Source organism: Boleophthalmus pectinirostris, unplaced genomic scaffold, assembly GCF_026225935.1.
Source record: "Boleophthalmus pectinirostris isolate CB_2022bp ecotype Guang Dong unplaced genomic scaffold, ASM2622593v1 HiC_scaffold_22, whole genome shotgun sequence".
NCBI classification, from domain to species: Eukaryota; Metazoa; Chordata; class Actinopteri; order Gobiiformes; family Gobiidae; genus Boleophthalmus; species Boleophthalmus pectinirostris.
Window position 1 is genome coordinate 15,898,421 of NW_026571190.1, and position 25,102 is coordinate 15,923,522.

Here is a 25,102-nt window from a genome sequence, read left to right on the forward strand (position 1 = left end):
TTGATCTGGGGAGAGGCTACCCTGCTCACAGTAATAAGCTCACAGAATAAGCTTTTAAAAATCTAGTGTACTTTTTATGCTGAAATCTTAAAAAATTAGCTATATAGAAACAAAGTGAACACCATCAAATGCCTTGTAGGAGACTGTGGTTTACTGTGAGCCAAATAGGACATGAATGGAGGCGACAGCAGGTGAAACAGCCCATTGTTCATTCTGCTTGCTTGATCAGCCAGATTAGTCCTAGATCCACCTGGCACTTTGCCTGATAAAAAGAAGGTCAGTGCACACAGCAAATGTCCTTTATGATATAATAATGTACAACAAGCAGAGATTTATGACATATATAAATATAAATATATATAAAATATATATATATATATATATATATATATATATATATATATATATATTATATATATATATATATATATATGTATAGGTGCATTTTATAATAACTACACCTTAGTTAGTCTAAATACAGCATGAACAAAGACTTCTTTCATAATAAATTAGTAGTTTATTAATAAATTAATTAATTAATTCATAATTAACAAGTAGTTTATTTAATGATTCAGGCTTAGGATCTGCTTAACTAAAGGGTTAGGGTATTAATTAAGTAGTTATTAAGCATAATTAAGGCTATTTGTCCATTATGATTTAAATCTTTGTTCGTGCTTTATTGAGGATAAACAAATGTAGTTATTATAAAGTGTTACAATCTTTTCTTATAAAACTAGGACAACTACAGAATTGGACCCTCTACTAGTCATCATACCACAGTTTGAGAATCACTCAAATAAAGTTTGATTTGTTTTCTGATTATTTCTAAATTAAATGCTTGTCTGTTTCAGGAGCAAGAGTTTCTCCAGAAGCAACAGCAGGATCTGGACAGTGCTCTGAAGAAGATCATTCAACAGCACAAACATGAGCTGGCCACCATCGAGAGGGACTGTCTCAACCACAAACAGCAGCTACTCCGAGGTATACAAAATGCGCACACACATGCAAAAATGTCTATCCGAATGACATGACTCTGACGATGCACTTAATTTACTAATCTTTTCACCATACGATAACTCAGATCTTTTTGTGTATTTTCATTTTTTGCTGTCGCATTTACTATAACTAGGTGATATACCAAAAAAAAACAAGTTTGATTTAAATAAATAAATAAACCTGATTATTGCACAGCCTTCTAAAACCTATCTTGAAATTATGCAAAACAATCTGATTACAATTTCAAATGGAACAAATTTGCATAATTTTTCAAACAAGAGTATTAAAATTATATTTTTGCGCTTTAATGGTCAATTTTACAGTTCTGTTGTATTTGCCTAATATTTTAAAAGAAAATTTTATTCAGTCATTATGACAAAAGTTTTGGAGTGAATGTGTTTCACCACTCATCCAAGAGGATTCTGACCTTATTATTTGTGTTTTCCTTTCTCCTTTAGTCCCTGTTTAGAACTATTTGAATCTTGATTTGATCCTATTTTAAGTCCTGGTTTAGTCCGGTTTTAAACCAGGTGTAGCCCTAGTTAAGGAAGCCTGTTGATTGTCTTCACTCCAAAGTGTTTGTCCATTGACAGAATTCAATTTTCTTTTGAAATGGAACCTACCTGGATGACTCTGGATGACTGAGGGATTACACATATTTCACTGACATATTGGTCTGATACTGAGATATTTGTCTAATACTGCAACCTAAACTAATACATTTAAAATGGAACTAAACACTAAATCTTTTTTTTTTTCACTACTAAACTGTGTATAACGTTTTAATAGCGTTATCTACTGTTACGAATCATTTTTGGGAACATTATTGCAAAGTAAATTTGGAGCTTTCTTGCCAAAAATTCCAGTAGTTGGGAACTGCCCTGATTACAGCCTGGTGTTTCTGATTACAAACACGTGACTCCAGGGGCCGAGTCTGGATACCTGTTAGACCGATCACACTGTTCCTCATACCTCCAGACCCCACCTCTCCTCCCAATGCACTCTTTTATTTAGTCACCCAGGTACTGCACAACTTACCACCTCTATTTGAAATGTGGCTGTTCTATTGGAAATGTGAGTTTTATGTGTTTAGGCCCACTTTAAAGACATTGTGAAAATGTCTTCATATTACTGTGGTCTGAAAATAAAAATAAAAAGATTAATTTGTTCCCCACTCCATCATTTTAGTTCACTAAAGGAAGCATATATTTCCTGCAAAGAATCACTAAGTAAAGAAGCTCTTTGTTTTGGCCCTAATCTCAGACTTGGTGCCTGGAGTTTCACAAACATCAGTTTTTATAAATTCCCTGAGAACTGTGTCACGAGAGCCAGTCTGTGGAGGATCTGGAAAAGAGATTTGACTGACCACACTAATACCCCAATGGTTCACGATCTCATTAGGAAAGTTAAGGCATGTTGAGTATTTTGAGCATTCAAAAATGATATTTTTATTGTGTTAACAGAGTCCGTAATATAAACACAAAAAGTGAAAAAAAGTATGCTTCCTAACCAAAAGGGTGCAAAACATATTTGTAACATTCCTGATAATTGAAATGCAAGAACAATGCAGAACTACAAAGCTCCTGCTGTATAAACCAGTGATTTGCAGCTTATTGTTGTGTTATGTTTGTGTGATGATAAAATTGCACTTGCTGTTTTCTCCTGTAGCCAGAGAAGCTGCCATGTGGGAGCTGGAAGAACGCCACCTACAGGAGAAGCACCAGTTGTTCAAGCAGCAGCTCAAAGACCAGTACTTCATGCAGAGACACCAACTGCTCAAGAGGCACGAGAAGGTGGGTACCTTTGTTCAGATATTATTCGCTTTGATCCCAGAAAATATATATATATTCTGAATACTCAAGCGGGCTATTACTATAAAATGTGACTTTTTTCAACCTATATATTATTATTTGATTATTTTTGGTGCATTAAAAACATGATATCTTGCACCTATCAAAATATGTTTTCGAATTTCTTTTTTCCCAACATGTTTTAACTGGTTTGTTTGTAAAAATAAATAAATAAATATATAATCCAATAAAAATACAATTCCCTTGGCAACTGAAGAATCTACAGCCCACAAATCAGAATCTACAATATATTATTTGGTCATTTAAACCCAGTGCAATTCATGAAAAATGTCTGGTAGTGTCACTTTATTCTTTACATTCTTGTGTTTGATTGACGTGGAGCAGGAGATGGAGCAGATGCAGCGTTATAACCAGCGTCTGATCGAGGAGTTGAAGAACAAACAGACCCAGGAGAGGACCCGCCTCCCAAAGATCCAGCGCAGTGAGGCCAAGACACGCATGGCCATGTTCAAGAAGAGCCTGCGCATCACTGCAGCCACCATCACTGCTGACCAGGAGAGGGAACGCGTCAAACAGGTGAAACTCACAGGCACTTTGGTTTAAATCAAGAGAGTTTTGTATTAAAACCAGGGACTTATTAAAAACATTGTTTCTTATTTAAGAAATTTCAAACTATATGTATTGTATCAAACTAATTCTTGATCTTTTTCGGCCAGTGTACTAAGTGTACATACTGTATATTGAGCAGTGACCCATTATGTTAACACAGCTATTTATGAATCAGTCTTGCGCTATACAACTTATCTAATATGGGGTTCACCACCTGCTTGTTTCCATTAAAATGTTATTGCTCAGCCTTGAGGGCCCTCCACCTGGGCTCCTTGGTTAATTTAGTGCTGCCCTGTCAATGAAATTTTTAGATTAAACTTACTGCTTAATCATTTGTTTGTGTGTTTCTGTCTATTTGTGTGTGTCAGTTTGCAGCTCAGGAAGAGAAGCGTCAGAAGAACGAGCGTCTGCAGCAGCAACAGAAACATGAGAACCAGATGAGAGACCTGCAGCTCCAGTGTGATGCCAACGTCAGAGAACTACAGCAACTACAGGTCAGACACCAGACTGACAGGACTGGAGCTAATGCACTGTTCTGTACCCAAGAGTTATATAGAGCAGTATTCATTTGCTGGACAAGGGAATTAGCTTTTGTGGTTCATGCTACCGTATTTTCCAGGCTATTAGACGCGCTCTTAAGCCTCCAACCGCATCAAAAAACTTAGGTGTCCCAGCACGACTTCAATAAACCACAAAGCTGCACCACCCACAGCGCACGCAAACACGCACGGAGCAGACAGCAACCGCGTAGCGAAACACTCCCTCAGCCACACTCATCAATCCACGCGGACGAGGAATGGAACAGAAGAACGAACCGAAAAAGCGAGTCCCATTTCTGAGCCACAACTGAACAACTGAGTCACTGCGAACACGCCAACAATCCAGCGGTCCCAGACAGCACCCTCCCTACGCGCCACAATTGAACAAAGCCGAGAGTCACCATGAACATGCCAAACAAAGTCCCCGACTGACCCATCAAAGTGTTGTCTTTCGTTTAAAGTACGGTGCGGTTTATTTGTGAAAAAAGTTTGAAAATAGACAATTTAATGACACTGCGTATTATAATCCAGAGTGCCTAATAGCCCGGAAAATACGGTATTTCAATGTACTAGAAATATTTGGACTTGTAATGTTTTCAACATTTCACTTATTTCTGTGCCTGTCAATCATACCTATCTAACTCTGGGAGATAAGACATTGTCCCAGACTATACCAAATTTAAATATAATTTAATATTCAAATCCTAGCTTATTGTTCAAGCTTAGTGACAAATCTCAGTTTTACTATTTCTACATTTTTTAATTTACATTTTACCTATTCTCTAATTGGTGTGTTTTTTATTGTTTCAGAATGAGAAGTGCCACCTGCTGATTGAACATGAAACACAGAAGCTGAAGGAGTTAGACGAAGAGCACAGTCTAGAGCTGAAGGAGTGGAGAGAGAAACTACGGCCAAGGAAGAAGGTATGTGCGCTCGTCAGCCTGTGCTGATTATTAATTACAAGGTCACTGGTGGTGTACGGTTAATGATCTAAGTGATCATGTGTAAGACATATATATTCAGCAACTAACAAGTATTACTGTGGGAGTAACAGTGCCCCTTGTCTGTGTGATATTTAGCATAAAATTATAAAAACAAGAGCAAACTCAAGTACTTTAAGGCCCAATCATATTTTATTCCAAATGATTGATTTCCAACATCTATTAATTTGTGATGTATTTAGCTGTTAGGAAATACAGTACAGTAGACGAGTACAATTTAGGATGCTTTAGGAAAGTGAGGAATAAGTTTGGACCCTTGCAGACTGTTTAGATGAACCAGTTGTGTTTCACATTTTTAAGACAGTAAAAATCAGGTACAGTGCCATCACCATTTGTTTTGTTTTCAGGCCCTGGAGGAGGAGTTTGCTCGGAAGTTGCAGGAGCAGGAAGTGTTCTTCAAAATGAGCGGAGAGTCCGAGTGCCTTAACCCCTCCACACAGAGCCGCATCTCCAAATTCTACCCCATCCCCAGTGTCCACTCCTCTGGGTCGTAACTCAAACCTCAATAATAATACTACATAAGTATACCCTCAAATACAAAAACACTCAACGGTTTGGACTGCAAAACGGTGCCTGTATTGCCTTCATCTATGGACTAAATAATGAAGAAGGACTTGGAGGTGGAAATTTCCAGTAATTATGCCACTAAAATGAAGACCCTCTTTTCTTATCTTTCTACATTTCGAATTTAAAAACAAAAATCCAGTGCCTGATTTGACACTTCTAATTTGCTGCTTAATTGCTTTTATTTAACCTTTGCACTAAGCATTTTTATACCACTTAAATACTCAATAAATTGGTAATAACAAATAAATTTTTGAAAAAAAAAAAAACCTACCAGTGATTTGTAGTTGAATATTTAATAGAATGTAAACTTTTTATTGAAGGAATGCTATGGATAAATAATGTATATGGTGTTAAGATTTTAGATCGAAAACAAACAAAAGAGCTAATTTGTGACTTTAATGCAACTTTTTATTTTCAGGGCTTTGAATAGAAAAGTAATGCTACTAATGCGTAAATACAACTCCAATAAAAAAAACAAAACAAAAAACGCCTATGATACATGATTGTTACAAGTTTGTAAAAACAGATTTTAGTTCATTTTAATGTATACCTTTGTGATATATATCACATTTGGAACAAGGAAAGGCACAAAACGCTGAGAATTTTTATGGTAGAAAACATTTAGGTTTGTAAGTGCAACAAAATACTTAAAATCAATTCAAATGAATTGTGCTGTATGCACTGGTAGCATATTATTCCAGGACCAGCCTCACAGCAGATTATTTTCATCAAATATTTCGGCAATCTCTTAGGAATAGAGGCTGTATCTTATATTAAATTTAAATTGATATTCAAAGAACCATATTTTCCATGTCAACGTGTTACAACCTGACATTGTGTTAAGTTTTTTTTTTTCTTGCTGTATCACATTTTTGAATTGGAGTTGTTGTTCTCATCACTATATTTGCTAAACACGTGAAGTGTGTGACGTTTATAAAGTGTTTACATTAAGAGACAAAAGGATCCCTGTTAATTGGACACAAAGGAAATCACTGCAGAGCCAAAACAAATACTGCCACAGCATTTGAACAATAGTTAATCGTGTAGGAGTGCACACTCTTGTATTAAATCTTATTATGACCGTGTAACTGTTTGTTAGTCAGGGATGACAGGATGAAATGTTCCAAAATACTGCACTAAATATACGCAGTACATTTTTTTCCAATTTCAGATGCCTTTTCAGTTTTGTTCAGTTCATAAATGAGCTATGCCTGTGTGGCTCTGTCAACTGTTTGTTTTACTTTTGGCATGTTTTAGTTAAGAGCCTTTAAATGACTTTTTGGATTACTGTGCTCTGTGGGTGGACCTGCCATAAAAAAACTTTGTTTACTGGGATAATGAAGCACAAAATACAATATACTTTAACTGTATTGACAGAATTACTATTACATTTTCTGAAAGTATTTTTTATTTGGATTCATGAAACGATGTAAAGTCACATTGAAAACCATGGACCTGACTGGTTTAGGCCATGTTCACATGTCTCAGTCCCTCCCTCCATTTCACATTTGTTTTGTACAAAAGTCTGTTATATGAAGCAGTGCTGTGCACATTTTCAAAGTGATACTGTTGGTAGTATTTAAATGAAGTGATCCACTCCAGCGCCTGTGCTGTAGCTTATTTTACTGTACGTTTTAGCAGCTTCTGATCAATTATTGCTATGCTGATTGAGTAAAAAAGAATGCCCAAAATGCATTTAAAATCATTATTAAAATGTATAGATTTAGAAGAATTGTATTAGTTAGATAATTTTGTCATTTGGATGTAAATAAACATTTTCTTCTATTCCACTTGTTTCAATAGAACCTTTTTCTACAATGAACATACAAATAAACATTCAAATTAAGTGCTACAAAAATATACCCTTTTTTAAGTTAAAACATCCCTGAAGTCACAATGAACCCCCCTATGTAAAAATACAAAAAACATTTACAATGCTTTAAAAGTACACAAAACAAAATAAATCCTTAAATCTTACAAAACAACTGTACATGTATTTAAACATTTTAAACTCCTCTGAGACTCCGCCTCTTTCGTTTGATTGCGAGTGAATACTCTCCTGAAAAATATAAATCACCAACTATGTCATCACCCAGAGTAACTTCAATATTGCTGTCCAGTGTAAGGCTTACCTTTTTGACCTCTGGGTCCCTCAGGCCCAGGAGGTCCTGGATCACCTGTTATGAAACAAAATAAACATTAAGTGCTATAACCACTGTTTTAGATTAATACGGTATGAACTTTTTATTTCTAGTACCTCTTTCTCCCTTTGGTCCCGGGATCCCCATATCTCCTTTGGGTCCTGGTCTCCCCACAATGGCCCCATACACTGTGAGGAACATATTTAACTGCTTTATACTTTTCATCTACCAACAGGACAAACATTTAAATGAATGTACCTTTGATGTACTCCACTAAATCTGTAACGTTTGAGTCAGAACCGAACACGTGGCTGTGGCCCGGGGGTCCGGGGGGGCCTGGGGGCCCCGGGGGGCCTTTATGGAAGCGACTGTTGTGCTCATTTAACACATCCCTGAAAACTCCATGAGCTGCAAGAGAGCACAGCTTCAGCCATGTGCACATCTTAGCATGATAGTTATTATTTTGAATCTTACATTTCATATAATCCACAAGTTCTGTGGCATTTGAATGTGACGTTAACCATCTGGTGTATCCAGAGGGACCTGGAGGACCAGGGGGTCCTGGGGGTCCTTGGACCACAGGTTGTGAACCGGCATCCTGCAGAAGTCGATGGGCTGAAGTGAAGGAACAAAACTCTGTTACACACAGGCTAAGGCTAAGTACTAGCCTCACAAAGGATTATAATGTGGTGCTTACTTTTAATGTAATCTGTCACTCTGAGGGCCATACTGGCATAGTCACCGCTATCGCCTGGCTCTCCTTTGTTTCCCGGCGGTCCTGGTGGTCCAGGCAGACCAGGGAGCCCGAACATAGGTACTCCCGAACTGTCAACTGCTATGGACAGTTAACCAATCAAAATGTAGAAATAATATCTGGACATACAGTTTATCTTAACTAAACTCTTTCATTGTGTTGTGCTGAAGTATATTTTTGTGAGCAGATTATTCCTTCATTAGTCAATAGACCTACTCTTTTTGAAGTCCTGCAGTTCAGCTCTGGGGCCATCTCTGTTTGCATGCTCCGCGTATGAAATCAGTCCACTATAAGGCCCGGGAGGTCCCACTGGTCCTGGGGGTCCAGGGGGGCCGGGGGGGCCTCTAGGACCCCTGAAGGCAACACCTGTAAACATACTGTGATGATAAGCACTCTTAAACACTCTGCGAGAACAAACAGAAGAATATGACTGACTCTGCAGGTAGTCACGGATGTCACTGTTGATGTAGTTGGCCTGTCCTGGAGCTCCAGGTGGTCCTATGGGTCCAGGGGGTCCCACTGGTCCTGGAGATCCTGGGATTCCAGGAGGTCCTTGTGGGCCTACAAGAGCTTACATATAAAGATGCATCATGTCACTTACACAGATGAAGTCGGGAGTTAACCTAAATAGACTGTGTTTTACCATTAAAGCTTCCAGGAAGCCCAGGAACTCCGGGGGGTCCTGGAGGTCCCGGGACACCTGCCAGCCCGTGTTCTGAAGATGAACCACATCAGTTAGGGTCAATTTGGTTTGAAACCAGGTATTACAAAGCACAGCACTCACCGTTTATAAGAGCAAGAACTCTCTCTGCAAGCTCGGCTGTGTTAAAAGAGTAATCTCCACCTCCAGGAGCCCCGGGAGCGCCTGGTGGGCCAGGAGGACCTGCAATGTATCTCCTCACATCATCTCCTGTACAGATAATATACAATAATAATATAAAAAATATCACAAAATGTTTATTTCGAAAATGACTGAAAGTATTAATTCACATACTTTGCATGATAGCAATGACGTCATTAAGAGAGACTGCTCCTGGAGGTCCGGGGGGTCCAGGGGGGCCAGGGGCCCCAGAACCACTGTCATATCTTTGACCTAAGAATATAAATTATATATTTAGATAATAATCCATACATTTAAACCGAGTACGCTGTAAGACCCATGTCCTGTTACTTTGAATGTAGCTGAGGATTCTGTTGGTTATGTCTTCCATCTGCCCATCTCCTGGAGAGCCCGGGACACCTGGGACACCTGGGGCTCCTGGAGCTCCAGGTGGACCTGGTGGGCCTGGAATACCTGCACCTAACAGCAAAAATGTTACTTTAGTGCAAAGACTATATGTGAAAACCAAGTCAGGCAATAGTAATAATCCTCTATACCTTGTCCATAGCTGACAGATGGTGCTCCAGGAGGACCTGGGGGTCCTGGGGGACCAGACAGGTACTGCCTTATACCATCACCTGCACATAAATATGAGCCATGGATTTAACAAATCAGATCAGTATTGTATTTGTGGTTCTCAGAAATAAATAACCTACTCTGTAGTAACTCTGCAACAGCCTGGCTCACATCTGCAGAGTCACTGCCATCTTGTCCTGGAGGACCAGGGGGCCCGGGGGGGCCGGGGGCACCTGGAGCTCCCGGTGGGGGTTCAGGAGCTGCCATAGACACAAATATGGTATGTCAAGGCTTACTGTGACAGTTATTTTTTATACTTTATATTAATATGGTTCTTATTGTGTTCTTGTTGTGAGGTGGTATGTATGTCATTACTGGCTACACTATAATATTTAGTGTTTCGTTCAATTTTAATAAAAGCTAAAACAGAACACACGCACACATGTGGTCACTGTTTTCTATTGTAAGCAAATCTTCACCTGGTGGTCCAGGAGGGCCCTCTGGTCCTTGGGGCCCGGGTGATCCAGGCTGACCTGGGAAACCTGAAAAGTACAATAAGTATAATCCATTTTAATAATGCTGATTTCATCAATAGATGATCTCTTGATGAAACAAGCCCTAATTCATAATGAACCTTATTTACATTTATCTAACCATCATCCAGACACACAGCTACAACAATTTTAGATGTGTAGTGTGAGGGAGCTGTAGACTTGTAGGACCAGTATCACACTGTTTCTGGTGGTTTGAGAGTGGGGAAAATGCTGTAATTCTGTGTCAAATATTACACAATCAATTAGAAGAGAAAAACCAAACTTTTCAGTACAGAAGTCATAAGAAGAAGTTGTGACTTCTAGAGCTTCTGTGTCTGTCTCATGGTCTGTCTATAAATTCTATTCATACTGTGATTTTTGTGTGTTCTGTTTGTCCTTTGTGCCTTCTTCAGTGTATGGACTTGAGGAAGACATGCAGTATTTATGTACACAGGCTATAGCACGTGCAGAGAGAGTTGCAAACTGCAAACTGCATTTAAAAAGTTGATCATTGTGTTTTCTGCAAAAAATGTTGTAATTTTGATATAAGAGCTAAGGCTTGAAAACTGATATAAGGCTGTGTCAACACGAACTACATGTTTGCTATCTAAGTGGCAAATTAAGAGTTTATCATCAAAGAGACTGAAAAAAAACCCTCTAAAAGTCTGTTTACAAACCGTGTCCTGGTTCTCCTTGTTCTCCAGGACTTCCAGGAAGTCCTGGTTGACCTGGTTCTCCTGGAATAATAAATACAAATGTAATAGTTAAAACACAAAATTAACAAATTTATTTTCAATCAGTTACATCAGTAGAAAAAAACTCACCTTGGGACCCTGGTTCACCTACAAATAAGATTATTTGTTATTATCTTTTGAGAGCACAAGACGTTGAGTACAGAAATAGAAATGTAGTCTTTTACCTACTGGGCCCTCTGAGCCTGGGGGCCCTGGTGGCCCTGGGGGTCCTGGTGGTCCTGCAAAGAAAGTCTCTGCAAAAACAAGGGCATAGCCATAAAGATACATATATACTAAATAATTTTTCTGCACCACAAATCCATTCTGTATTTTTCACCTGACGTAGGCACAAAGCTGCCAGGTTCTCCTTGGTCACCTTTAGGTCCAGGTGTGCCGATACCTGAAGTGAGAGACATACGTCAGCTGTTGGTATATGGTCCTATTATATTGTGCTGTGACTTTTGTCACTTTGAACCTGTTCCCTACCAGGAGGGCCTGGAGGACCTTTGCGTCCTGGAGGACCAGGTTTACCTTCACCTGAAACCATGATACAGTCAACTTAAATACAGAAAATGAACAGAGTACAACATATAGCCTCACTTATAATCAATACATTAGTTCGTACCAGGTGGACCCTGTGGTCCAACTTCTCCGGGTGGTCCTGGTGGTCCAGGAGGACCAGGTGGCCCTGGAGGCCCAGCAGCAGAGCCAAGGTCTGTAAATAAAATGCAAGTCAAACATAGAAACATTTACTTGTTCGTGGAGAAGTTCGTGTAAGAGACTCACTGCTGTTTTCTGTGGCACTGTCAGACTCTGAGCTGGTGCTGGTGCTGGCACTGGGCTCTCCACTCTCTCCTTTCTCTCCCTTCTCTCCTTTTTCTCCTTGTTCTCCTTTTTCACCTTTTTCTCCCTTCTCTCCCTTCTCTCCCTTCTCGCCCGGTTCCCCTTTCTCTCCAGGCTCTCCTTTGGCACCTAGATGAAAACATATACATGATATTCAGTCTTGTTGCCTGTTGCTCTACCCTTGTCACTTCAGACAGTATTTACCAGGAGCGCCAGGGGCTCCAGCTGGACCGGTGGGACCTGACAGACCTGGGGCCCCAGCGGGACCAGCAGGCCCAGCAGGGCCGGGGGGGCCAGGGATCGCCACAGTCTCAGAGCCGGCTACAGAAACACAAGTGCTTTGTGTTAACAGAGAAATTGAATGAGAGTGACATTAAGGATAGCTCTAGCGGTATTCTCACCTGCGGTAGTGATAACTTTCCCAGGTGAACCAGGTTCTCCTGCAATAGCAAAGATTTTCATTTGATTTTAGAACACTCTATACGCTGCAGTTTTATCAGTCTATGACAGTGATTCTCAACTAGTGTGCCGTGAGAGATCGTCAGGTGTGCCGTGAGAAATTATCCAATATCACTTTTTTTAAATAAAAATTTATTAATTATTACCTGCAAATATTATGTCATTGTCGAGTGTCCGTGCTGTAGTACAGTGTAGTATATAATGACTGGCAGAGTGATCTAATATTCGTTCGGGTGGCGACAGGCAGCTAATTGCCTCGTTCCTTTAAATCAGAGGTGCTCAATACGTCGATCGCGATCTACCAGTCGATCGCCAAGGTCGTGTGGGTAGATCGCCGTGTCTCGTCTCGGACTCGCGTTTGGACTCGGTCTTGTCTGTCACTCAAGGTCTGACACTCAACAAGTGCGATCATATTTCATTACGGCCGCTGCTGTTGGTAATAAACTTGTACAGGTGTGCCAGAGCGTGTGGGGCGTCTCAGTGCCGCCCGCGGAGACTCTACGGCACATCACAAACACACACGCTCCCTGCGCACGGCTCGTCTGCAACAGCGTGTGCCCTCGTGTCGCAGCGTGCATCACAGGGCAGATTAAACTTCCTAAACATCCTACCTGTCCATCTGCCTCACGTCAGCACGCCGCCCCTCGCCTTTTCACGCTCTCACCTTCCTGCGTACAGCGAACACAAGCCCCTTCCACAGTGCGCACTGATTAGAAGAGCAACACGAAACGTGGAGCAAAAACGAGTCTGAATTTGTGTTCCAGTGTTGGCACAAAGCAGGTCTACAGCATAGAGCAGATCTACAGAACAGACCTACTGCCACATTTGGCTGAAATTTGCCTAACAAAAGTGCACAAATGCATCTGTGTTTGTCACGATGTGCGTTTGGTTTGGTAACAGAGGCTGGTAAATATCACTGCAAAACCAGAAAAGAATGCAACTCCAGTTTGGAACTTTAAAAAACAGGTTTAAAAATCTTCCTTCACTTTTTTCACAGTTTTGTGTAAAGTGCCACAGGAAGTTCTCTTAAAGAAGGGGTTCTCAAACTGTGGGTGAGGGTCCAAAAAAGGGGCACAGAGTGTTTCAGTGCAGTTTGCTTGGCTTTGTATTAGGTAGATCTGTATGACTTGGTCATTTTGTAAGTAGATCGCATGCTGAAAAAGTGTGAGCACCCCTGCTTTAAAAGAATTAGTAATGTGCATGGTGACAGTCATGGAAAAGTTTTTAAAATGGATGAATGCAAACTCCGAACTGGGCCCCGGACAAGATTCTGACCCAGAAGAAGAGCTTTTCAAGCTTAACTGCTATAAAAACTAAAAACAGAGAGAGACTGAGAGCTGTTGATGAAGAGCTTTGTGTGTGTCTTTCTTCTATTCCTGCCAGGATATCAGCTTTGTGTTCATCTAAACAGGCACAGGTCTCACACTGAGTAAGTAGAAATTAATGTAGAAATTATATTGTAATTAAATAAACTGTATAGTGTCATTTTTGTAACATTTTGGTTAGTGGTGTGTCGCAACATTTTTCCAATGTAAAAACGTGCCGTGGCTCAAAAAAGGTTGAAAAACACTGGTCTATGACATAGATAATCACTATTACCTTTAGCTCCAGGTTGACCAGGAATACCAGCAACACCTGTGAAATCCAGCAGCAGTTGTAAAAGATTACAAAATATAATTTAAGAAGTGACACATGCATTTTGATTTCAATGTTACCTGGTGGACCTTGAATGCCTGTAATTCCTAAAACAGAAAAAGATCATTAGGAAGGTTGATAAAGTTCCACATAGTTCATCTCATATCACATTTATCCTTAATATCACACAGCATAATATATGTTGGTAGAGTGTGGCACCTGGAGGTCCAATATCTCCAGGAAGTCCAGGTGGTCCCCTTGCACCAGGCAGTCCCATGGAGCCTGGCTCACCTATTAAGAGCAATGATTGAAACAGTTGTGTCTCATTTTAAGAACTGTAAGAACAAGGCCAATCATGTTGTTTTACCTCCAACTCCTTTGGTTCCCTTTGGCCCAGCTGGACCAGGGGTTCCTGGCTGCCCTGGTTCACCTGAATAAACCAGAACAGCAAAAAATAAAACAGAATAGTGATTTGTGTCAAAATGATACAGAGCAAATAATAAAAACTTTGTCGAATATAGTGATTTGCAAAAAGAAAACCTGACACTTTTTGGGACACACCTGCTGGTCCACGTGGACCCCTTTCTCCTTGGTCTCCTTTGGTTCCTGGAGCCCCAGGAGTTCCCCGATCACCTTTATCATAAAACAATTGAAATAATTACTATTATAAATTATTCTCTTTATTATGTTGTAGAGTCTGTTATACCTTTGGCTCCTGGAGCACCTGCTTCACCGGCAAAACCCTTCACACCTGGGGCACCTGCATCAAAACCAGATCAGTTTCCATGACAATGTGTGTTTTACTAAACTTATACTAAAATGTGCAAATTTACCTGGGCTTCCTGGAGCTCCTTGCTCTCCCATTGATCCTAAATTCAGCAACATTACGCAGCAGTCAGTGATACAGGTGTAACTGAAACAAACTGGATAAATATATAGAAAGGAAACATATGTTGACCCCACCTTTGGGTCCCACAGGCCCAGGACTTCCGACAGCACCAGGACGACCAGGCTCTCCTGCGGATCCTGTCAAACACAAGTCTCTTTATGGTTTGTAATTGCTTTGTTTATAACACATTTCAATCTACAAACATTGCACCTTTTTCTCCTTTCTCTCCAAACCCAGGAGGACCAGTCTCTCCTCTGGGGCCCATCGGACCCTCTCGGCCCCTCTGTCCTGGAGGCCCCTCTGGCCCAGGTTCACCTTAATACAAAAACAGCTAAATCGTTTTGTCCCCATAAAGTAAATTGTATTGTCCTCATAAACAGAGTAAACAAACATTTCATAATTCATCTGATGACTTAAGGTGGAAATGCAATCACATATAAGACACATACAGGTATCAGTAGAGTCCATGCACTTATCTACAAATGGGATTTCACTGTACCAGAGATGACCTCACCTTCACTGCCCTTTGCTCCTCGTGGTCCCTCCAGTCCAGAGTGGCCCATCTGCCCTGGAGGTCCTGACAGAAAACAGTTATAAATAAAAACAAAATCAGTCACTTATATCTTTAACATGTTTATCTTTAGGGCCTTACCCGGTAGACCTGGGAAGCCATTTTCACCTGAAAATACACACATAGAGATGATGAAGTATTTTGGTTTCTATCAAAATTCAAAACAACAACAACCATTGTATATATCTTACCTTTATGTCCCATAGCTCCTGTCTCACCTGAAAACAACATTACAGTCAGTTGATTAACTTGAAACTTGGACTAAAGGTAAATGTACAACAACACACCTCTGGGACCAGGATCTCCCTTTGCCCCTCTTAGTGATTCTACAAATAGCAAAAAGAAGTTTTGATTTTAATTAACATTTTTACATGTTTTACAAAGAGTGATAGTGAAATTTGTTGAGTAGTAAATAAAATCCAATAGTATTTTTCAGATTGTTTTACCTCTCACTATGTCTGATCGGAGTTCAGCCCTGATCAGCTGCTGTACGGTCCGTTGGAGGGCGAAGCTGTCATGTCCTGCACCTGCACCTGCCATGGCTCCTGTCCCTGCACCTGCCCCGGCTGACCCCAGGTTTACGTTAATGCTGTTGGGGTCAGATCGGGTCAGAGTGTTTCCTGCAGAGCTCCTGTCAATGTAGGCTGTGTCCAGAGGGTCGATGATGTTTATTCCAGAGGAGGAAAGGCGGCTGGTGCGGGCAGAGGATGCACTACCAGTGATGGCCTCTAGAGTGTCAACACGCTCTTTAAGGCGTTTGACCTCTTCACCTGTCAGAGGTTTGTACAATTTAACAAGGTGTACATTGTAACCATAACAATTTAACTTGCATTTGGCGTGCCTTTCAATACATTTAATTAGAGTGGATTTAGAATGCATTCATGTCCTATTTTTTATTTACATTGTAGCTCTCTAATAGGCAAAATAGGTTAAATACCTTGCCCAAGGACACAAAAATAGTATGCAGGCATTGAACTGCCAACAAGCGCTCTAACTGCTTGAGCCACTGCCGCCAATACTCATCCCTTGCTCTATTGACCAGGCTGATGTTTTGTACTTACTTGCATGCAAAATAACTCACAATGAATTTTGTTTCTTTGTCCATAAATTGCAGCCTTAATAAGTATTCAGACAAAATCATAATAATAGTTGTTTCTAGTAACCTAAATGTTTAACTGTCCTAACCCACCTAATGCAATGAGTCCAAACAGAAGTCCAAGAAGGAACAGCAGACACAGCAGCAGACCCAGCAACCACTTCCACCAACTACAACATGAGCAGAATGCAAGGGCAGCGTCTTCTTTACGGATCTCTGCAGAAACAGATTAAATATTATAATGAATTAATTTTTTCAATTCAGATTCTATTTTCTGTACCCGTTGCCATTATATCTTTAATATTACCTGCATAAGTAGCTTTATCTTTTGTTGACGTCTTGAGGCTTCCAGCTGCAAATATCAAAATACATTTAATTTAATATTCACTATAGTTTTGCTTTTACACTGCCAATAAACATCAGTACATTTTGTGTCCGTTCCTTCCTCCATTGTGCTTGTGGACAACTTCTGTTTCTCCCTCTTCAGTGAATCCTCAGAATAGCCTTCTAAATATAAATATAAATATTTAAATAGGCAGGCAGTGTTATCTACAGTATATATTGAAATACATTGTTTGCTGAAGGTAAATACCAGTGAGACTTGAAGGACCAGAGGACATAAAACTCTTTCCTGTGTCTTTGGCCATGATCAGCCCCTCTGTCTCTTTCTTCACTGGAGCGTTTTCTTTCTCCACAAACACAAACTTAAAATCTCTGGTGGTTGATTCATCTTTAATGGGACTGCCGGGTCTCACTGCAAGGACAAACATAATAAATAGATGAGATACATATTTTATCATTGTTGTAATCAATGTTTGAATAGTAACCTGTAGTTGGACTCAGGCCACTACTTGATACATTCTTCTGAACACCATAAACTGTAAAAAGGAATAGAGGATGTATAGTAACTATTTAATGTTCAAAGTTTTAATTGCCAAAGAGCTTTTTTAATGTATTTAAATGTCTTACTTTTCTTTGAATTCACATATTGAAAAGTCACAATGTAAAATAGCATATACCTCTAAATCCTTGGCATACACTTATTTGCATTTGGCCTATGGTAGCTGCCTTTTCTTTTACCTATTGGTCCAGTGGCAGTGGGAGACAGCAGCGGACCCGTACCAGCCAGATTATTTTGAACTCCATAGATGGGTACTGATGAGAAAAAAAACATAAACATCACTAAATATGTGGAGCATTAATTTATTTTGTCTTTACAGGAGAACATTTCTTGTAAATGGTCACATTTTTCTATAGCGCTTTTCCACCTTCAAGGCACTCAAAGCGCTTTACAACAAGAAACCACTCACCCATTCATACACACATTCACACAGACACTGTGGGCAAGGTGGGTTAAGTGTCTTGCCCAAGGACACAACAGCAGCATTCATCTGTGGGAGCTGGAATCACACCAGCCAACCTGTGGGTCAGTATATCTGACCGCTCAACCTGTGATGTTTATGTTGAGAGCTGGATTCAAACCGTCAACCTTCAGATCAGTGGGCGAATGCTCTACCAACTGAGCTACTGCCACCCAATGGTCAAATGTTACATTGTGTGGCAAATGAATGCATAAGGAAGATAGTAGCATGCATCTGGCATTTAGACCCAACAGTGGGCTGAAGGTTGACATAAAAAGGATTGAAAAAGTAAAATATGAGAAATTCGAAGGTGGTGCTGTGGTGGAGAAGGGTTGCGAGAATTGAACAGGTGACTGAAGAAGTGAGGGTACAGTTTAAAACTGTTGGCTGAATGCTGACTGGTTGATGTCAACGAGCAAGGGCAGGTTGCAGGCGGCAGGCCTCTGGGCACAGAGAGAGAGAGTCAGTGTGAACTCACCCGTGCTGCTCAGTGACAGTCCACCTCCAGCAGAGGGTGCTCCAATCGCCATGTTGTTCTGAACCCCTACCAAAGAATTATATTTGAATAAGACTATCTGTAGCATAGCATAATTCCAAATAATACAGGATGTCAAAATGATCAAAACACAGATAACACTCAATGGAAACATTTTATATAGCGCTTTTCCACCTTCAAGGCACGCAAAGCGCTTTACAACAATGAATCACTCACATTCACACATACATTCATACCCCAGTGTATGCAGACACTAGGGGAAAGGTGGGTTAAGTGTCTTGCCCAGGGACACAACAACAACATTTATCTGTGGGAGCTGGAATCACACCACCAACCTGTGGGTCAGTGGATCTGCCCGCCCAACCAATGATGTTTTTTGAAACACTCTACCAACTGAGCTACTGCTGCCAATAACAAAGTGACATTTTGTGATCATACGTCAGTCTTTTCTGTGTAGACTAAGCTAATTATAATATATGATATTAATATGATTTTCTTTGCATATAATCCACTGTTAGGGACCACTTTCATGTTTCTAAAGAGACTCAGTATTTGGTATACTTTTGTTTAGTATACCTGACTGGTACATGGTGGAAGTAGCCGACAGGTTGTTGTTGGTGAGGTTAGCATTGTAGCCATAGCTTCCACCCGCTGTGCCAGTCCATATGCTGCCATACTGATCTACATGGACACAAAAGATGAAACATTATGACTTATTCATTTCATAAATAAACTAAAAAAAAAATCTGAGCATGTAATGTAGTGTCAGACCCTCCACTTTATTCAAAATCACTTAAGGAAAAGGAAGCAAATTACTAGTTGGAGTATCTTTTTGGTTGGTTGCATGAATTGCCCAATATAGCCACTTGGTGCATGTTATACATGGTGCATTAAAGTTAAGTTTCTCCATAAAGACAAGCAGATGACACCACCAGGCCAATTATGAAGTCAGATCTGTGGAGAGGCAACCGCACTCATAGTAAAAATGTTGGATAAGTTTTATGTCATTCTGTTGAACATTTCAGGCAAAGCAATAAAGCTTTTATGGAGCCATGATAGTGATGTACCCCCAGCACTAACTGATAAGTATTGAGCACACAGACCTCCGCCGGAGCTCTCAGACAGGGTCCTGGTCTCCACACTGGCCTTCTTGGGGATGGGGAGCGTGTTGTTGGGGGAGCGAGGGGGGCTAATGCTGGTTGAGCGGTTTCCTCTTAGCAAACGCTTCACATCGTCCAACTCAGTCCCTGCAATCACAACAGCATCATACTAAAAAAGCAAAAAGTCAAGGTGTATTTTTATTTAGTTTAACCTTTATTTAATTTGGCAAAATGTTTTAATAACATGGTGGTTTGTAATAAAACTGATTTAAAATTATAATTACAATGACAGATCTTGTCTTATAACTTTTCGATTTACAAATAGTAAGGTGGGCTCACATGTTCCAGGTGGAGAAGAACTCTGAAGCCTTGTCCTGATTTCACTCTCTAAAAAAGCAGATGTGATCAAATTAAGACAAATTTAAAGTTTTTACTAAATATATAAAATAAAAATTTAAATATTTCAAAAGATTTTGCATTATTTTCTTGTACCTCGGCTCTGTGACCGCCCTCTAGTGGCCATAGTCGTGGTTGTACTGGTCATGTCTGAAATAAAGTAATTAGTTAGAAAGAGAATCATAAGAGTATAGGCTGTCATATGTGTTTACACTTACTGTAGTCTTTCCTGTTGTACTCAGGGGAGGAATTGGTGCTTGAACTCTCTGTAACAAAATAGGACAAATATATGTATTTTTTTAACCTCAAAACAGTCTAGTAGTGTCTAGTACTTTAAAATACATGAACGATGAGGTGAAAATTATGGCATTCATTTTTTTATATGAGGCAAACTAATCCTTTGTTGTGATTAATCAATCATACACAATGTAGAGTAATCTGAGAACAGCAAAACACTAGTTTAAGACAAGTAAAAAACATGTTAATGAAACAAGGTCAATTGGTATCATATATGGAAACAGAATAAGGATATTTGACATATGAAATATATTGATGAGACCATGATAACTGTACATTATGTTCCATGTAACACAGAGTATCAGATTTGAGAGTATAGATGCAGTATGATACAGTGAATGCATGGATACAACATAATGTACTTTCACATTATCATAAGATTTGATATATCTGTTATTATATCTGAGAATCCAATATATTACATATACCACAGAGCATTGCATTATGTACTTTTGGCCATGCCAGATTGACTGTATTGTGTGGACACAGATGAATATTCAGGTTTAATAGTGAATCACCTCTTCTAACGTGTTACTAACCATCGAACACGTCCGACACAGTGGCGGTCAGAGTGCTCTTGCTCTCTATGGCTGAAGCAGAGTACGAGCCCCCAGAGGACAGAGCGCCCCCAGTGGACAATGCACCCCCAGTGGACAGTGTGCCTCCACTGGACAGTGCACCCCCAGTGGACATTGTGCCCCCTGTGGACAGTTTCTTGGTCTCAACTCCAGAGCTGTAGCTCTTGGTGACCGAGGACCCTGCCCCCCCTCCATTGCTGCTGCTGCTGCTGCTCACAAACCCGGAGGATGCATAGGACGATCCCCCTGCAGCCCGTACACCTGCTGAAGCCCCGCCCCCTGAAGCAAACGAAGCCCCGCCCCCCGAGGAGATGGAGAGCACTCCTGCACTGGCGCCCCCTGCTGCCCCTGCTGAGCCACTGCTGCTGCTGGTAGAGGAGGATGTGAGCAGGACAGAGCTGGTGCTGCTGCTAGAATCTCCGGACAGGAGAGCCCTGGAAGCTCCAGAAGCTCCAGACCCAGATGAGAACTCACCTAAAGAAGAGAGAGACACAGTCACTCGCAACTACAGAGCAGGATATCTCAAATTTACAACAACCAACATTGACCTTGAATCGAACAGGACTGTAAGGGACTAAAGACAGCAAGGGCAAAATCTATACAATTTTTTATCATTTAGAGCGAGGGATAGCATAGCACATAGATCTTCTCAAAGCACCTGTCCCGAGAGGAGCTTTTAACAGTTTTGGACAAGGTTCAAATTAAGACTAAACTAAAGGACAAAAAAAGTGAGGCCCCTGACACCTGCCCATGTACTGCCAGTGGAACATGTCCACAGTTGAGAACCACTGCTGCTGATAACAAGCTTAATCATTCATAATTAATTATGTATTGTCAAAATATTATTAATTATTATTTATGAATTATTGTCAAAGCAGAAATCTGAGATATCTCAACAGGTAGCACAACTCTATTGCTTTTATATTGCCTCAAATCACATTTTTACTACAAGACCACACTGGTATTTGACTTATGCACACCCATTTTTGTACATTCCCAAGTACAGCCCCTGCCTCAACATGTTTAATAGTTCAATATATTTTTGTCTGTATAGGGACCTGTAGGGTTTATTAGACAAGAAGAAATAATTACAGGGTACATACATATGAGCAGCTATCAGCTATCATAATTTGAGCAACGCTTCATGATGCGTGTACAGGCAAAGATTTACTCAAACAATGCAGTTTTATGGGGTACATACAGATCATATATGTGCCAAGGTGTTTGTTATTTACAGACAGTGACAGTAAAACTATAGTGCAGGTTTCAAACTCATTTAGGGACACTTTAAGCATTAAAGGTAGTACAGTATGAAATATAGGCTGTCAGTCAAACAAATTCAAATCGGTTTTGATCATACAGTTATACAGTATTTATCTATGTATTATGTAAAATGTAACTTACTCTGTGTTACCACTTTGGTTGTTTTGACCACTGCAAAAAATAAGATTTATATTAATTATTAAATATATTAATAGCTTTGTAATAGAACATAAATACAACTTAAAGGTGCATTATGTAACTTTTCTGGTAGGGGATCCAACAACTGCTTGTCTTCACGGAAATGTTACTCCTTTGCTTAGCATATTCCGCAGTATGGCATTAAGCCTATTTTATTCAATTGCATGTGTTTTTGCTACAAAAATATCCTAAAAAATTGTTTTCAGTATGAGCAGGCTTGCCTCTCAACAGATGTGTCCTGTAGCTTGACCTGGTGGCTTGGTTTTTAACAAAGATAGATGTGCTGAATGCCATACTGCAGAACATTCTAGGCAAAGTAGCATTACCGTGGAGAAAGCAACGCCACTTGCCCTCTTCCAGAAAAGTTACGTAGTCCACCTTTAATTCTATATTCTATAGAGTTAGCCATTTACCTTTGGTCCCTCCCCCTCCTCCTCCACTGGAGCTGACCGTCTTGGTGATGACTGTATTGTCCATTCACTCCACCTGTGACACAAAAGCAACAAATGCATTCAGGCTGGTGTAGTCTGAAATACAGAGGAGTCCAGTGAAGGTACATTTTCTTTCCTCTGTAGTGAAAAATCACTTAACCTCAAGGCAAACAAACCCTGAATACATTTATTTTTTCGTTTTCTGTGATCATATTTCTTTTCTTTCAGCCCTGTGTCTCTAGGTCTTTAGAAGTCCCATTGATTTAAAGGACTCCCCTGCAGCTGTGTCGAAAAGGCGTATCCCCCTACAGAACAAGAATGTGCAGTCCATATTGTAAAGAGCAAAACTGTACAGCAGCACCAACAGTGTCACAGGAGAACTAACAGGGCTTCCAATAAGATACATTTACAAGAAGCCCTATTTGAAGAGTTAGAATGCACAGGAGACAAAGGTGGACTGATGATGAACCAGTCAAGACCCAACTACACTCAAAACTATTGCTTACTGAAATTATAGACCCTAATTAAATATGTGTTTTAATTTAAATATTGCATGTTAAATTTAAATATATATTATAAAGAGATAGTTGTTATAGTAAATTTATTATTATTATTTGTATAACGGCTTGACATTTTTAGAAATGTACAGTGTGTAAGTCTAAATGATATAGATTTTTAAACTGTGGTATTTAATTACATTATTGTACGTACACACAATGTGTCTAAAACATACTCAAATTAGCATTTCACTACAATTTTACTTCCACTGCTAAATTTGGTTTTATAACTACTCAGTTATTGTATTAAATAACACTTTATTACACAATTATAACACAATTTAGCATGCACTATTAGCTCACGAACAACAGGTACAAAAGCTTCTCATGCATTTTTCACTGTATGAACGGTTAGTCAAAACATGTCTTTTATTAATCGTAAATCACAGGCAGCCTAACCCAGCTCCGACATTTGAACAGACATTAATTCCACATAGTTTGTTACCTGCGGCTGTATTTTTCTGAAAGATTAGGACAGGTGCATTGAAAGCACAGATTCACCGGAGATGTCTGTAATGTTTGATTAATCTCGAGCAGCAGGATGTGGCCTGCAGCACAAGGACTTATCATGGCCCAAAAGCACAAATGCTCTGCACTGTCAGCACATCTTTGCACAATTTTGTCTTTTAAACCAAGGTAGATGTTTAATTTCTGACCCTTACTGAATTTCTGCATAACAATAAAACATGTATGCATTAGTGTTACACAGTATTTTGGTATATGTAAAGTTACAAAAAAAAAAACTTTTTTGATTGTAAATAAATTAAATATGTAAATTACAAAAAATATTCTTAGTATGAGGATTTGTATTTCCCAGTACAATGACATTCTTATTTGTAACTTTACCTGGACTGAGAGTCGACTTTCAGACTAGACAGTAAAAGTGTAGAATATCTGTTATGGCTCATTACACATCTCCTGCGTCACAATATTTTTATGTCTTATTTATTTATTTGAATTAGGAGAACATGTGTCAGCAAGCAGCTTCAACATAAATATGAGTTAGCACAGTAGCTAAAGGCAGGTATAAATACTCAATCAGACCATATTTACACTTCTGTTTTTGTATTACCTTACACTTTAGAAGTACTTGTTCTAACTATAACTATTAGGCCGATTACAGTGCACATAATAATATAAAACTAAATATAAACATCTTTCTAAAAATATATGCATTTTCTTACCTTTTGGTTCATTTGCAGAGATAATCCTTCGTGCCGTATTCCCTTAGGAACAGGCTTAGATGAGTGACAGTGGCTGCAGACTTCAGCTCACTTAAGTATTTGCTTCAGTGTGAGTCAGACCTGCAGCGTGTCCCGACAGAGAGGGCTGTGACAGGTACAGGAGGGGGGCATGAGAAATACCCCCAGTCCAGGCCCACCCAAAAACAGAAATAAACCACAAATGTTGTGGTGATAATGAAAGTGATAATTCACTATCAGTGATATCAGTGATAATAATAGACAGGCACCTATTTATTTAATGGTTTGTTGTTTGGTAATTACAGACATGTTTGTGGTTTGTCAGAGATAAGTTCACGAACAATCAGAGGAATGTAAACTTGAACTTCTAAAAACACTACCTAAAGCTATGCAATGTAAAACTATGTAAATTTATTAAGGTGTAAGTGAATCTAACGTCATGTTTAAGCAACTGTATAGTTTTGTTTGCGATAATAAAATATTGAATAAATAACATAAACAAAGATTCTGTATCATTTTGTTCAGTTGATGCAACAGGCACTTGAATAGGCTATGAGAGTTATCCTGAATAAAACATATTACTGCATAAAGTTAGAGCATATGAAAAGCTCTAGTGTCTTTAGTAATTTATGACAGACATTGACAATT

The 25,102-nt window shown here is 39.6% G+C and overlaps 2 protein-coding genes across 2 annotated transcripts in view; one reads left to right on the plus strand and one right to left on the minus strand.

Annotated features, from left to right (window-relative positions):
* slkb (STE20-like kinase b) overlaps positions 1-7,314 on the plus strand; it is a 30,856-nt gene extending 23,542 nt beyond the window's left edge. The window contains exons 13-18 of the mRNA XM_020939817.2: positions 852-981; positions 2,665-2,789; positions 3,192-3,383; positions 3,785-3,910; positions 4,766-4,879; positions 5,305-7,314. Coding sequence (XP_020795476.1) covers positions 852-981; positions 2,665-2,789; positions 3,192-3,383; positions 3,785-3,910; positions 4,766-4,879; positions 5,305-5,451 — 834 coding nt within the window. The 3' untranslated portion in view covers positions 5,452-7,314. The remainder of the gene's footprint in view (positions 1-851; positions 982-2,664; positions 2,790-3,191; positions 3,384-3,784; positions 3,911-4,765; positions 4,880-5,304) is intronic.
* Positions 7,282-20,919, minus strand: LOC110173831 (collagen alpha-1(XVII) chain). Its single transcript, XM_055157900.1, has 51 exons — positions 20,765-20,919; positions 20,147-20,194; positions 20,025-20,078; positions 19,872-19,919; positions 19,536-19,679; positions 19,009-19,113; positions 18,415-18,480; positions 17,656-17,730; positions 17,403-17,453; positions 17,168-17,329; positions 17,002-17,082; positions 16,883-16,927; positions 16,669-16,791; positions 15,926-16,249; positions 15,767-15,805; positions 15,671-15,697; positions 15,561-15,587; positions 15,423-15,485; positions 15,119-15,223; positions 14,983-15,045; positions 14,853-14,888; positions 14,726-14,779; positions 14,581-14,652; positions 14,387-14,449; positions 14,239-14,310; positions 14,100-14,126; positions 13,984-14,019; positions 12,327-12,365; positions 12,130-12,246; positions 11,869-12,054; positions 11,708-11,797; positions 11,569-11,619; positions 11,420-11,482; positions 11,268-11,336; positions 11,173-11,190; positions 11,026-11,085; positions 10,295-10,357; positions 9,956-10,075; positions 9,797-9,877; positions 9,591-9,719; positions 9,414-9,512; positions 9,204-9,329; positions 9,063-9,134; positions 8,855-8,989; positions 8,636-8,785; positions 8,363-8,500; positions 8,140-8,280; positions 7,924-8,073; positions 7,782-7,853; positions 7,657-7,701; positions 7,282-7,583 (listed from the first exon to the last, which is right to left on the minus strand). The coding sequence occupies exons 1-51, from the start codon at positions 20,916-20,918 to the stop codon at positions 7,531-7,533; spliced, it is 4,431 nt and encodes a 1,476-aa protein (XP_055013875.1). The 5' UTR covers position 20,919; the 3' UTR covers positions 7,282-7,530.
* Positions 20,920-25,102: the final 4,183 nt, after the last annotated feature.

What these genes read in the sequence shown, in the direction of transcription:
- LOC110173831 (XM_055157900.1), bottom strand. Translation starts at nt 20,918, where the DNA reads ATGTCCACTGGGGGTGCACTGTCCAGTGGAGGCACACTGTCCACTGGG. An exon ending in CACTGCCACTGGACCAATAG is followed by an intron (nt 17,454 to 17,655) that starts GTAAAAGAAAAG and finishes TCCTTTTTACAG; the next exon opens with TTTATGGTGTTCAGAAGAAT. An exon ending in TGGGCCTGTGGGACCCAAAG is followed by an intron (nt 14,889 to 14,982) that starts GTGGGGTCAACA and finishes TGCTGAATTTAG; the next exon opens with GATCAATGGGAGAGCAAGGA.